We start from the raw sequence: 14,296 nt of genomic DNA, 5'->3' as shown, positions 1-14,296 counted from the left end.
CCTGGGTCTCCCTGGTCCCTCCACTCTCTTCCTGCTGTGTTCTAGTCACTAGAACCTTCTGGGAGTTGCTGGGACCACACCAGCTGGTTTCTGCTACTGAGCCTCTGCCCTCACTGTTTGCACTGCCTCAAACACTCCTTGCCCACCTTCCTTGGCCCCTTGCTCTGGATCTGCTTATGGTACCTTCTTAGAGATGCTTTTCCTATTCAGTACGTTTTCAGAAGCTACCCTCCCCTGCAGCCCCTGCTAATCCTTATCTCAGTACCCTGTTTATTTACTTCATAACACTTTGTAAGCACTTTGCACTCATTTTTCAGTGTGTTAGTTATAGTGTGGGTGCGTCTTCCTCATGCATGTGGTGTGCACCATTTTCACTTTTTTGTGCCTAACAAGATGCTCAGTTTACATGTGTTGAGTGAATTGCAGACAAATTAGCTACAAGGAGAATTTAATTGTATGATTTAGTGACATTATATGGTTAATTGTATGGTTGTATTTCAGTTCCACCTTATTTATAGAAAATGTACAGATGTCTGAATGTGAAATAAATGTCCTTAACTCCTCTCCACTCAAAATATATATCTCTCTCCCTAAATAGAAGTACCTTGAGTCTGTGAAGTGTGTGCATCTGTGTGTATGTGTGTGTGTGTGAATGTGTGTGTTTTGAACACACTGCTGTCTACTCAATAAAGTGGATCTGCTAAGCAACTCTAGCCAGCACATTACCGGTCTGTTACATAAAGGATGCCTGTCTTTTCTCAAGGCGTAGGTTCTAGAAACTCCAAGGAATAAACAAGCCTAAAACTCTTTGTTTTTAAGTGGATTCTTAAGGCAGCTGCTCAGTTTCTGGAGCTCTCTCCTTTTTAGTGCTCTTCCAGTTATCCTGACTACCAAAAAAGGAAGCTTCCATCAGATCCTCACCAGGACCAAGGGTCTTTGACCTCGAGCAGTCTGCCTTTGGGAAGGAGACTGCATTTCGATCTGGGGCACTTAGTTGGGAGCAGGGGCTCAGCACTTACTTGGAAGGGAAGGGACAATTATGGCAGGATCTGAAGCTAGAGCAGCGTAGAGAAACTGGAAGCATGAAAACCACTCTAAAGTCAGAACTTCCTGAACTTGAAATCTGCCAAAACTGATTTCTTCAAAAACAGGCTGCCATTTTCACCTTGCACCCACTTCGTGTGTGTGTGTGTGTGTGTGTGTGTGTGTGTGTGTTCACTAATTTTCACCAAGAGGTCTAAGCCTCTAAGACATGGATTTAAGTGGTGAAGATATATCAACAAGGGATTTGTGAAGAAAATTGAGATTTGCCCAGGGCATGCAGTTCCTCAACATATTAATTACTAGCTTATGTTTGTGTTTAAAAGCAGGTATTCCAACAATTATGCCTGATTGTGTCAACACTAACATTTACGACTAGTCTTCTCAGATTTTCAGATGGGGATTTAACTTTTAAAAATGAATAATCCTATTAGTAAAGTGTCCTTAGTTCCAAAATTTGGGGAAAAATCGAAGTAACTCAAAAGCCACAAACACGTTGATCAGAGGAACTGTTTAATTTTTTCTATGGATAGTTGGCCCTTTTCTTAATATCTGTTAATTTTGACAAACTAATTTTTCAAATGTACTTATACCTAAGAGAAGAGGAGAGGGTTGCTTTGGTGGTATGTGACACATATTTTTAACTTGCCTGGTAGTAATAAGGATTGTTGAGAATCTAATTAAATGGTTTGTTGATATAGAAAAAAATTTTTTAAAATTATGTTCTTACTTTTTCCCCTTTGGTACCAAGTCAAAATAGAAATTAAATTTAATATCAGATATTATATTTGTAAGTAAAGTAGTTTATTTGCTCAGCTTAGTTTCTTCTTGTTGTTTTTCTGTATTTTTGATAAGTGCATTCTGTAACATAAAAGTCAAGCTTGAGATTTATGGTTCCTTTCTTTTTCTTTTTTTGAGAATTGCAATTTAAGTTTTATTTGGGGCAAAATGAGGACTGCAGCCCTGAAGACAACACCTCATATATATATATGTATATAATGTATATTATATGTATATATAAACATGTCATTCTTCCATACAATTATGCTTAGCCAAAAATTCAGATTTTTACACATCTCTTTGTTATGAAGGAAGGGAAACAACTGACTTTCCCATGCTGGTCTTAGAAATATTAGATTTGGGAAGAACTTCTAGTAAAATGAAAGAAATCAAGGATGTTGTGGCTATGGTCATTTTTGTAACATTTTTTTTGGAACGCTGAGTAGTTGTGTGACTTGGCTTGACTCATTCCACTAGAAGCGTTGCTGAAGGCGATTGTTGTTTCTGTCAGGCGTTTAGATGCCAACCATATCACCTCGGTGCCCGAGGACAGCTTTGAGGGACTCACTCAGTTGCGGCATTTGTGGCTGGATGACAACAGCTTGACGGAGGTGCCAGTGCATCCGCTCAGCAATCTGCCCACCCTGCAGGCGCTGACCTTGGCACTCAACAAGATCTCCAGCATCCCTGACTTTGCGTTTACCAACCTGTCCAGCCTGGTGGTTCTGTGAGTATCCCTCCCTTTTAACACCATATATTTGTGTTAATTTGGGGGCAGAAGCAGAGTTCTTGTGGAAAATTGTTTTGAAGGAACCTCACTGAATTGTGTTCTTGGAGAGCTGGTGTTTGGAGGAGCTGCCTATTTTTACAAAATTACATGTGCTGACTTTTGAAAATACAGATCAGGATAATTTAAAAATGAATGGCTGATGATAACAGTTGAATCTCTGGAAGTTAAATGGCCATTTGTAGTCAGGAGAAGAAAGTGGGTCATGCAGCAAAGCCTTGTATGGCTTTTTGTGTCCCAGCTGTGCATTCAGTGATAAAAGAAGCAGAATTCTTTTGGAGACGCGCATAGAAAACAAGTTTCAGTGATATTTCATGTTTCTTTACCAACTTGTCTATTCAAGGAGTATGTGATTCTCTGTTGTTTTTAATCTTCAAAAGCTTGAACATAATTAAGTGGCATTTTTTGTAAAATCTGTTACCAGTTCTCCCTTATGAAGCTGACATTTCCCCCACGTCCTCATGGGAGAATTCATCAAAGTTTCGCTTCATATAATGAAAAGTGCGTCAAAACTTTAGTTTGGATATGGGTAACTTCTCAAGAATCTTCCGTGTGTGTAACCCTTCTCCACTAGAGCGATGCTTCTTTTCCATTGGCCTCCTGTGTTCAGTGAATCTGAGTTTACACCATGTTTATCAAGAGAGGCCTACTCAGTGCCGTTTGTTTTCTGTTAGTCGAGTGTTGCAGCGCTTGGCTGCACCATTCCTTTAAGCACTACCAGTTTAGACATCTAAACATGATAATAATTGCCACTAGGTCACATGAAAGTCATTGTGATGCTTTTTTCCATAGGCATCTTCATAACAATAAAATTAAAAGCCTGGGTCAACACTGTTTTGATGGACTTGATAACCTGGAGACCTTGTAAGTTTATTTCTGTTTTGGATAATCACATTTGGGATGTTGATGGTGCAGTTGGGCATTTCACTGTAGAAAAAAAGTAATGGTCTTGAGTTCAGCTCATTATTAATTTGCTATAATAATTAATTTGTTTTAATGTACAACTAAAGTCTTGCCTTCAGCTAACACAGTCATGAAAGCTAATCTAGGTTTCTGGTTAAAAAGTTGCACAAGAATGAGCTTGATATTTCTTACAAAAGGACATGGTAAAAACAGCTGAGTCTGCCAAGCTATATACCTTTTCAGAAATTTTGGTTCTATTACAACGTATGATAGACAGTTTCAGAACTTGGAACCTTATAAAATTGATTCTGGAAAAGCTGGTTTGTTTCTTTGTTTTCTCCGTGATCTCAGCTGTTTTGCTAATTAACAGTGGGCTTGAATACTGTCTCAACCTTTATCTGCTAAATGCAATGAGGGTTTCCATTTTGCTTAGGATACTTTTGTTGTTGCTTCTGTTGTTAGAGTGAATTCTGGCTGTTTCAACTGTCCGCTGTACCATGACATGATGCAGCTGCGTGTAAACAAGACTAGGACCTTTGTGTTTGCTGTTTTGATTTTATCAGTGGCCTTTGTTAGGAGATTTTTAGTATTTCCCATTGTGGTATAGTGAATGATTCAGAGTGTCCCAGTTAGATGGGTAAGTAACACCTGATCGAAATGTTTAGGGTTTGTAATATCAGTATTTTGTTTAATTGACTTTTTGGTTAACTGTCCAGTCGATGAGAAGACTTAAATTCTTTTAGTACTTTATTAATTCACTTTCCTGTTTAAACCACTAAAGGATATAAACATCAGTGGGTATTTGAAAGTGGAAACTCTTGAAGAACTGACCAACCCAGTTCTTCTTTCCTAAGTATGTAAATGCCAGTGGAAAAGAAGACTGGGCCAGCCTTTTGATCCTAAACTGTGTATATTATTCCAAATTATATTAAAATTAAATGTTTTCTTTCCAGTTGATTTTTTTAACTTACCACTCTTTTCTGTGTGGTAAAGGAGAATAAAATAGGTCTCCAAGGAGCTGAGTGTTTATTTACTCTTATTCTGAAATCAGTCGCTGATCATATGTGAACATTCTCTCTAGGTTAAATGAAATGAAAGTTTAAATATACTCAGAATTAAGATTTTTTAAAAGTACAGATCACTATGGCTTTTCTCTCTCCTAATTAATGCAGCTTTTCCAACAATTTTTAACTTACTTGAGGACTGTAGTTGTATGAACCCATCTGAGTCCTTCTTATCCTGCTGATAGTAGGGCTGAGGTCAGCTACCCTCATACCAGAATTTCACTCTAAACCTCAAATAGAAACCTCAGTTTCAGGCTATTGTCATGTATAAATGGATAGTCAGTACATTCTATTTTATGGAAAACTGCCATTCAGGTGATTTGTTTATTTAATGCACCAGTAATACGTGATTCTGAGAATTCTTTGAACTTTTAAAGTTGTTGACTTAAAGCATCATTATTCTTCAATTAAAAATAAGTTTAAAAAATAAAAAAAGACAGTAAAATCCTAATATTTTTATGGTAAATTTAGTGAAATAAAGTTGTAAAAAAATGTTTAAAAATGAAGAATTAAGATTCTTTTTTGTATTCAATATTTTAAGAAAAAGTGTAAATTTAATTAAATGGAATGACAGTTGTTGGCAAAGAAAGATTACCATCCAGAGGATGTGATTTAAAATATATATATATATTTTTAAATATATATATATTTATTAAAAATATATATATGTGTGTATATATATTATAAATTGTGACCCCTCTTCAGTGTTCTTACATATTTTCCCAATTTTTTCTAGGGACTTGAACTATAATAATTTGGGGGAATTTCCTCAGGCTATTAAAGCTCTCCCCAGCCTAAAAGAGCTGTGAGTATTGCTTTCCTCTCTCTATGCCTTAATATCCCTAGAACTCACAACTTAATGTTACACCAGTGAGATTTTAGAACATCATTGTTCCATTGCATGTTCCATAATACACACACACACACACACATACACACACACATGATGATACAGCCTGGATTATGTCAGCTAACCTGGACAGTTTTGAGCATAGATTACTGTGTAAGTCTGGATTCTAGTGAAACAAGTCATAATGTATAGTCTCTGCTTTGTAGGAGCTGTGGTCTTAGTCCCATTGGGGAGGCTGACTATGTAAGACAGACAAAGAGTAGTCTCTAGGTGGAAATAAGTGCTGAATGAATAGGATCAATAAATCACTCCAGAAAAAGACCTCACTGAGGCTTGGGGTCATTGGAAAAGACATCACCAAAGAGAAGGAATTTGACTGGACTTGAAAGAATGGAAATGTTCAGATAAACGAGAGATGAGGGGGCATTTTAGATGTTGGATTTGTCAAGGTCAGAGATAAGAATGCACATGATGTAATTGAGATTGTGTGTCACGAGTTGATGGCTAATATTCCGAGATGCGTTGCTTAAGAAATCTGGAGGCAATGATGAGAGGGATTTTGAGGTTAGAGTACCTAAGATTCTTGCAGTCTAAAGTTCTTTGAGGATGAAGCAAGCTAAAAGTATATAAAGGACCTGCCAACTAATAGGTTAAGCAGTGGGTTTAGAGAGAATTAGGTATGGTCCTGAAAAAGATGAGCTGGAATTAAAAATTTGGTTTCATCACATTGTTGAAATTTTTATGTAGTTGTTATCAGTTATATTTTATATACTACTGAATAGTAGTAGATATTTGGGTTTTAACTTATTTCACAAGAGAATAAGCATTTCAAAATATTTTTCTTCTATCTTTGTAGGTTATTTCATAGTAATTCTATTTCTGTTATCCCTGATGGAGCATTTGATGGTAATCCACTCTTAAAAACTATGTAAGTAGTTTGAAATTTTCTTTTAGTATGTAATCATGTAAAGCAGTGTCTGTACAAGGCCAAACATCTGGATGAAGAATGAAAATTCAGGCTGTTAGATATATTAACTTTGTGAACACATGGAAACTCTGTTTTTTTGGCTATTTTTACAGACATTTGTATGATAATCCTCTCTCTTTTGTGGGGAACTCAGCATTTCACAATTTGTCTGAACTGCATTCCTTGTAAGTATTATAGAAATTTTAAAACAACCTGAATATTTATACCATTGCTTTAATGGAAAACTAGAATTTATTAGTGTAACTCCAGAAAACAGTATCTTTTATTTTCTTTTCCTTTGGTGGAAGTCCAAAAGACAGTTTCGAAAATTTACAGTGGTTCTTATTTATTCATGAACACCTGGTCAAAATGATCACATTTTCAGAAACTAATCTTTTTAGGTATAGTGGTATTATAATTTTAAGCTGGTTCAAAAATAAGTTTAAAATATTATCTATGAAAATTCATTATTTTAAATTACTTTTTCTCTCACAATTTCTTAAAGAGTCATTCGTGGTGCAAGCATGGTGCAGCGGTTCCCCAATCTGACTGGAACTGTCCGTCTGGAGAGTTTGTAAGTGTGGCTCTTTGAAGCGAGGGTGTGTAAGGATAACAGCACACTGGCCTGCTAGTAGGTTGCCGGTGCTTTTTGGTGATACTAATGAGTTAATGTTGATTCCTACATCCTTGCTTTGTGAATATCATGCATAGAGATGGATGGTATTGGGTTTGGAATCAGTCAGCTCAGGTAGAGTATAGCCTAGTATGTGGAGGTAGAATCTGAAAAAGTCTCTGAAAATATAAGGCAGTAAGTAAGCACCAGATTAGAAGCAGTGCTTTAGGAGTTCAGAATTGGAGTAGTCCATGTAAGCTATCAGAAGAGGTTTTATGGAAGAGGTGAAGTGTTTCAAAATTAGATTTCACTGAGCTGGGTCTTTTATTTAGAAAAGCAAGCCTTAGTGAAATGGGGAATACTGAAAATTACTTGGCATGCATGCCATCACTTGGTAAATATATGGGGAAGCAATGGAAACAGTGAGAGACTTTATTTTTGGGGGCTCCAAAATCACGGCAGATGGTGACTGCATCCATGAAATTAAAAGATGCTTGCTCCTTGAAAGAAAAGCTATGACCAACCTAGACAGCATATTAAAAAGCAGAGACATTACTTTGCCAACAAAGGTCCATCTAGCCAAAGCTATGGTTTTTCCAGTAGTCATGTATGGATGCGAGAGCTGGACTATAAAGAAAATGAGTGCTGAAGAATTGATGCTTTTGAACTGTGATGTTGGAGAAGACTCTTGAGAGTCTCTTGGACTGCAAGGAGATTAAACCAGTCAATCCTAAAGGAAGTCCTGAATATTCATTGGAAGGACTGATGCTAAAGCTGAAACTCCAATACTTTGGCTACCTTATGCGAAGAACTGACTCATTGGGAAAGACCCTGATGCTGGGAAAGAATGAAGGTGGGAGGAGGAGGGGATGACAGAGGATGAGATGGTTGGATGGCATCACTGACTTGATGGACATGAGTTTGAACAAGCTCTGGAAGTTAGTGATGGACAGGAAAGTCTGGCGTGCTGCCGTCCATGGGGTCATAAAGAGCTGGACATGACTGAGTGACTGAACTGAACTGATAGCCTGCCCAGTTGCTAAGTTGTGTCCAACTCTTTTGTAACTCCATGGACTATAGTCCACCAGGCTCCTCTGTCCATGGGATTTCTTGGGCAAGAATACTGGAGTGGGTTGCCATTTCCTTTTCCAGGGGATCTTCCCCACCCAGGGACTGAACCCGCATCTCCTTTATCTCCTGCATTGTCAGGCAGATTCTCTACTATTGAGCCATCTAGCAAGCCTAAGTATGACATACAGATGATCAAATATAGCTAGACTTGTTTATAATAGTATGGGGAATGATATGGAGAAATTTGGAAAACTGTTGGGCTTGTAATTTTAAAATGACAAACCTTGAACATTGAACATTTGGTTATGGCAGAGCTTCTCAATGGGTGGCCTGTGAATAGGTTGCAGGTGCATATAAGATCTTGATGACCTCAGCCCTCCAGAAGCCACGTGGGGTCTGACGTGGCTAGGGTCTCTGCCACAAGGACCACAAGTGTGCTGCATAGGTTACAATTTTCATGTGTGCCAAGATGTAAGAAAAGAAGTCAGGAAGCATTGAGCTAAGGAATTTAAATTCAACTCTCATGGCAGTTTGGAGATGTTAAAAACGTTGGATGAGGTGGTGTGAAGAGAGTAAGAAGAGAATACTAGAGCTAGAATGGTAAGGAGGCCATGGGAATACTCCACTTCGCTAAGTGAGCATATTTGACTATGAGAGTTCTGTGTCTTCAATCCATCCCTGGAATTCCTCTGTGTGGCCTGAGATTCCTCCGTCCCTGTGTGCATCATTTCACCGTTGATCTGCGTAGTAGCAGTAAAAATGAAGAGGGTCAGATGCTGAGATCTACAGAAGAAAGAATAGAAATTGATGGTTGAGTGCAGATGGGGACATAGAAAGGGAAGATGGATTACTGGGCTGCACCCCACAGGTCTTTAGGGCCTGCACTTGCCCAGCTTCAAGACTGAAGAAAGAGCCCAGAGTCAGCAATAGAGACATCAGTGGTTTAATGAATGGGGGAGCTTACATGTCTGAAGCAGGATCCTGGAGCAACACCCCACCAGCACCCAGCTGACAGGACATGGTGCAGTTTTTGCTCCCCAGGGTGGTGGAGGGGAAGGGGAGATTACCAGTTATATTGACAGGAATAGACATCAGGTTGGCTCATCAGTTACCAGGGAAACCAGCAGAGGGGCACGCCCTTCACTGTCCCAGGCCTGGGGCAAGTATGTAGGAAGGCCAGTTATGTGAGTAGCATGTAGGTGAAGCAGGTACTAGTTGGGCTGGGATTGTACAGAGAGCAGCCATTTTGAAGGGCCTGATCATACAGGGATTAAAGGAAAATTTCAGAATATTGAATCAGGTTGATTGAAATAGTAGACAGAATCAAGATTTGGGGGGCAGGATAATAACTTGGTTTCACATATTTTGGGTGTGAGGGGGTGACAGTCTTGCAGGTGACCATGGTCAGCTGTAACTATGGATTCGTTTTTTTTCCTGTTGGTCCACATGAGAACTCAAGCTTATCCTCTGGACACTATGAACATCTTATCACAAAACTTCTCTGCATTAGAGGGTTCATTCCTCTCCCCACTTTAGGGAGTAGTCAGAGGATGAGATGGCTGGATGGTATCACTGACTCCATGGACATGAGTCTGGGTGAACTCTGGGAGTTGGTGATGGACAGGGAGGCCTGGCGTGCTGCGATTCATGGGGTCGCAAAGAGTCGGACACGACTGAGCGACTGAACTGAACTGAACTGAGGCGGTGGGATACATGGACTCTAGTCCATATGCAAATATGTGAATGTGTACTTTTCTCTGTGAGAACAGCATTTTGTTTACCATCTCAACTTGAATCATTTCTTAGACAATGTTTTCCCACAGGACCTTGACAGGTACGAAGATAAGCAGCATATCCAATAATTTGTGCCAGGAACAGAAGAGGCTTAGGACTTTGTAAGTTGGATTCCTCTCCCCGTCTCCTGCTTTTCTTTTATGTATTTCACATAGGTTGAGTTTTATTTTTAATAAACTGTTTTCATTTGGTGACACTATGGTGTAATTATTTCTTATTCGTTCCCTTCATGGAAATGAGCAGGTGTTCTGGTATCCCCCTGGGTAGGTAAAGTTTATTTGAATTTTGTTCTACAGTTATGTGTATGTGACTCCCATCTTGTGACTCTGCTTTGAATAAAGTGAAAACATACCGGGCTCTTTCTTTTCTTTTATCCTGACCCCTCATCCTTATTCTAGTTGCCCCAGGGTAGTTACCTCTGTGTATGCTGCTCTTTCACCATGACCTAAGTAAGAGCCCAAATCTTTCTTGGATCAGAAACCAACTAAGCATTGGAGCTTTCCAAAATCTCGAAGCTGCCCTGAAAATTAAAAGTAAATAAAACATGAAAAAAGGTCACAAAAACAGTTAAGTTACTAAGTTGTTAATAAGTGTTCAGTGGTGAGAGATACTAACAAAATAAGTGACTGATCAAGCAAGCAAGAATTAAATGGTGTCATGGAGTATCAAGCACAATGATATCATTGAGGGAAAACTGCAGTGGGATTAACAGAGCTAACCAGTCCCCATTTTTTATTTAATATAAGTATTTTTTAAAATATGAGTGCACACACCACTCCTCGTCTAGCTTTTTAATTAAATAACATGGGCATTATTTATGGTAGAACAATATTATAAAATTATAAACTAAAAAATCCATATCTCTACCAAGTGAACATAATTAATTTTTGTGTATTTCCTGTACTATATTTTTCATATTTATTTTATATTCTTAATGTTTTAAAATATTTTATATTGTCTATACTCAATATTATGGACTCAAAGTTTGCCCATTTTAAGCTTGTTCTATCTCTAAGGTACTCTGGAAAGCTTTCAAGTGTAAGGAAAACAAAGTTTCTTTTCTTGTTCAGCCATATCTCTTTATAACAGATCTTAGCATTGTTTTTGATGCTTCTGAGTACAGCTGTCTTAACATAGTATTCTGATGACATAAAATTAATTGATCATTTTCCATTTGCATTGTTTTAAGGGACTTGTCTTACAATAGTATAAAAGACCTTCCAAGCTTTAATGGTTGCCATGCTCTGGAAGAAATGTAAGTTGGTTTTTGACTTACTTTTTTTGCTATGGTCTACTGTTAACATTAAGCCTTTCCTATTGTAAATAAATGGCTTTCATATTAAGGTCTTAGAAATGCATGAATCAGGTATTCCTGTGAATAAATGTTCAGTGGCACAAGGTGTGTTCATGTGACTAGCACTTGCTGGGCACCCATCTGTCAGGCAGTCTGTGAGCCTGTATGGGAGGAGGGCAGTAGGAAGAACCAACCAAAGACTGGTCCAGGTGTGGATGCCCACCGTGTAGCTATATAATACAGCTCTGGTGGGAGTTGACTGAGGGGTCAAGAAAGGGAGGAACTAATACTCCCATGTTTTATAACATCTCCTCCTTCCTCTGACCTTTCTGCAGTACTTGACATGGTTATATTGTCTTGGGTCCTTTTTTTTTTTCTTTTCCTAATAGACTCTATTTTTTTGAGCTTTAAATTCACAACAGTATTGAACAAAAGGTTCAGAGATTTCCTGTATTCCCCGCCTTCATCTGTACATAGCCTACCCCGAGTCAACATTCCCCACTAGAATAGGATTCTGTTATAATTTATGAACCTACGCTGACACATCCTTATCACCCTGAATACATAGTTTAATTAGGGTTAATTGGTATTGAACATTCTGTGGATTTGGACAAATGTATAATGACATGTGTTAATTATGATAGTATTATACAGAGTCATTTCACCACCCTAAGATTTGGAAACTACTGTTTTTTTTCCTTGTCTCCATCATTTTGGCTTTTCCAAAATGTCATTTAGTTGGAATCACAGTACGTAGCTTTGCTAGATTGTCTTCTTTCACTTGTCATATGCAACTAGTGTTATTCTGTATCTTTTGAAAGCCTGATAGTGTCTTGGGTCCTTCCTCACTGTGTTGTTTTTCTGCTCTCACTCCTGAGTGGGGTTGGTGAGGAATTTAGGTAGTGTGTCTTAACTGTTAGCTTCATTTTGGGCGTAATACCAATTAGTCTAGTCCTTTCATCCTTCGGATGAGGCAACAACAGTTCTCTTTACTTTCAACAAGATCAACTAGTGTTACTTGTGAATGAATATTTAAACTTCGAAAAAGTTAATTAAGAAATGTTATTTTTCAAAATAGAAATTCTCTTGTTTATCTCTCTTTCTTTTTTTACCTTTCATCTTATTCTTTTTTTAGTTCTTTGCAGCGAAATCAGATCCACCAAATAAAGGAAGATACTTTTCAAGGCCTGACATCCCTAAAGATTCTGTAAGTTCCTCTATGATTATCAGAGGCAAATAAAATTGTTGTCAAGCTGTACATTAATGTATCATTACAATTCCCATGTTAGTAAATATACTTAAATATGATTTATTATGCATAAATACTATTTTTCAAACTTTACCATGTGGTACTTTAATTTCTTTTCAGTGTGTTTTTTTTTTTTTTTTTTAACCTTAGCTAATTGATGAAATTTGTGAGTCAAAAGAATATAATGTGTGTAGCTTGAGGAATGCTCCTTGTGTATTTTCTGGTCATAGTAATGGAGTTTGCCAGCTCTTTAGGCGGTGGGTGGGCACACTATAGCCTGTGGTTACAGTCAACCTGCTTACTGTTTCTGTCCACTAAGTTTTATTAGAACACAGCCATGCCCTTTGGTTAAGTATTGTCTAAAGCTGTTTTCACCATGCTATGGCATAGTCAAATAGTTGCAGTAGAGACCATGTGACCCCCAGAGGTGAAGAATATTTACTATCTGGTGTTCTACAGAAGAGGTTTGCTGACCCCTGTACTGGTGTCTATCATGACAAACACAGCTAATATGCAGCAGACACACTCATTTAAAAAGTGATTTGTATTGGAGGACATCTTTGTGCCTCGTACTCTATTAAGCTCTTGGGAATATAGAGATGACTAAGACAAACCATGTCAGTGCCTTCATGCAATGCAGAAGACACAATACACTTAATTAGGAAACTTTTTCTTAATATAGAAAAAACTTGGAAACATTGACAGTGAATTGAAATTACAGATACTAATATATCATGCTTTCTGGTAGATCCCCATTAAGAAATCACACGTGTTCTACTAGAAAAATACTTTATTGGTTGTTGGGTTTCTGGATCTTGCCTTGAGGCAGATAGGCTTCCTGTGGGTCCGGGCAGTCATAGGGAAAGGGACTGACTCCCAGATGCAGTCACTTCCAGAGCACCGATAAGTGACAACAATGCAAAGCTACCCTGCTTTGCCATGATTTGGAACCAAGTCTGTCGAATTTTCCTGTTATCCAGGAGATGTGTCATGGAATGAATTTATCCTATCTTTAAATTTCCATTAAGGCTCCCTGTAAGTGTGACTGCAGATTATTTCTCTGTTCTATTAATTCTGTAATATCAGAATTCCACAGGGTGTGTTCCTGAATGTAGTATGTGGCTCTGGTGTTGATATGGATTTTTTTTCCTGCTTGGGGGAAAAATGATATCTGAAGCCCTTCTGGAATGCTCTTGTTTGCGTATTGATTCTTTGTCTTCCCGAAGGGCCTTATCGCTAACCTTTGAGAATGCAAACAACACTAAGCCTGTTTTTATTTTCAGCTTTGTCAGGAGCTGTGCTTTGCCTCACCTAGTTAATAGTACCAGAAGCTATATCATATCATTCGTATTTTTGAACTGGTACCAGAATGATAAGGAGGAGAAAATTCACAACTGTTTTGAAACAGATGCCAACTGAAATTACTCCTCCCTGGAACACATTCCAAGAAATAGATCGTTGTGAAGGGGAGGCCTTCAACATAAATATTAAAAATGTTGTTGAGCAGGATTAAAGATCTTTGTTATTTTATGACTGCAGCAGATCCTAAAGTGTAGTCAAAGTAATTGCATTTTGAGTTTATTTGAAAGGAGTTAACAATTTATTTTTATAATTGCAGAGATCTTAGTAGAAACCTGATCCATGAAATTGATGACAGAGCTTTTGCCAAGCTTGGGTCAATAACGAACTTGTAAGTTTCTTGCAACGATATCATGAAAGTAGTGAATAGTCTACAGAAACTTGTGTTTTAGCATTGCCTACCCAAATCGTTTTTCTGTTGAGTGCTCCTTTGTATAAATGCTAATCTGCTATGATGTAGTGACAGCTTCTGAAATGGTTTTTCCTCACCTAAACTTCTTCTTAAAGCTCTAGTATTTATGATG

General features: G+C 38.0%; 1 protein-coding gene across 2 annotated transcripts in view; it reads left to right on the top strand.

Annotated features, from left to right (window-relative positions):
* Positions 1 to 14,296, top strand: part of LGR4 (leucine rich repeat containing G protein-coupled receptor 4) — a 105,341-nt gene that overhangs the window by 83,769 nt on the left and 7,276 nt on the right. For both annotated transcript variants that reach the window (XM_019975164.2, XM_070803971.1), the window contains 10 exons: positions 2,333 to 2,548; positions 3,401 to 3,472; positions 5,312 to 5,380; positions 6,282 to 6,353; positions 6,506 to 6,577; positions 6,898 to 6,966; positions 9,900 to 9,971; positions 11,060 to 11,125; positions 12,300 to 12,371; positions 14,032 to 14,103. In XM_019975164.2, the coding sequence (XP_019830723.2) occupies positions 2,333 to 2,548; positions 3,401 to 3,472; positions 5,312 to 5,380; positions 6,282 to 6,353; positions 6,506 to 6,577; positions 6,898 to 6,966; positions 9,900 to 9,971; positions 11,060 to 11,125; positions 12,300 to 12,371; positions 14,032 to 14,103 (852 nt within the window). The remainder of the gene's footprint in view (positions 1 to 2,332; positions 2,549 to 3,400; positions 3,473 to 5,311; positions 5,381 to 6,281; positions 6,354 to 6,505; positions 6,578 to 6,897; positions 6,967 to 9,899; positions 9,972 to 11,059; positions 11,126 to 12,299; positions 12,372 to 14,031; positions 14,104 to 14,296) is intronic.

The sequence above is a fragment of the Bos indicus genome, chromosome 15, assembly GCF_029378745.1.
Source record: "Bos indicus isolate NIAB-ARS_2022 breed Sahiwal x Tharparkar chromosome 15, NIAB-ARS_B.indTharparkar_mat_pri_1.0, whole genome shotgun sequence".
Taxonomy (NCBI): Eukaryota; Metazoa; Chordata; class Mammalia; order Artiodactyla; family Bovidae; genus Bos; species Bos indicus.
The sequence above is the reverse complement of the archived record's forward strand: the minus strand, read 5'-3'. Positions and strand labels throughout refer to the sequence as shown.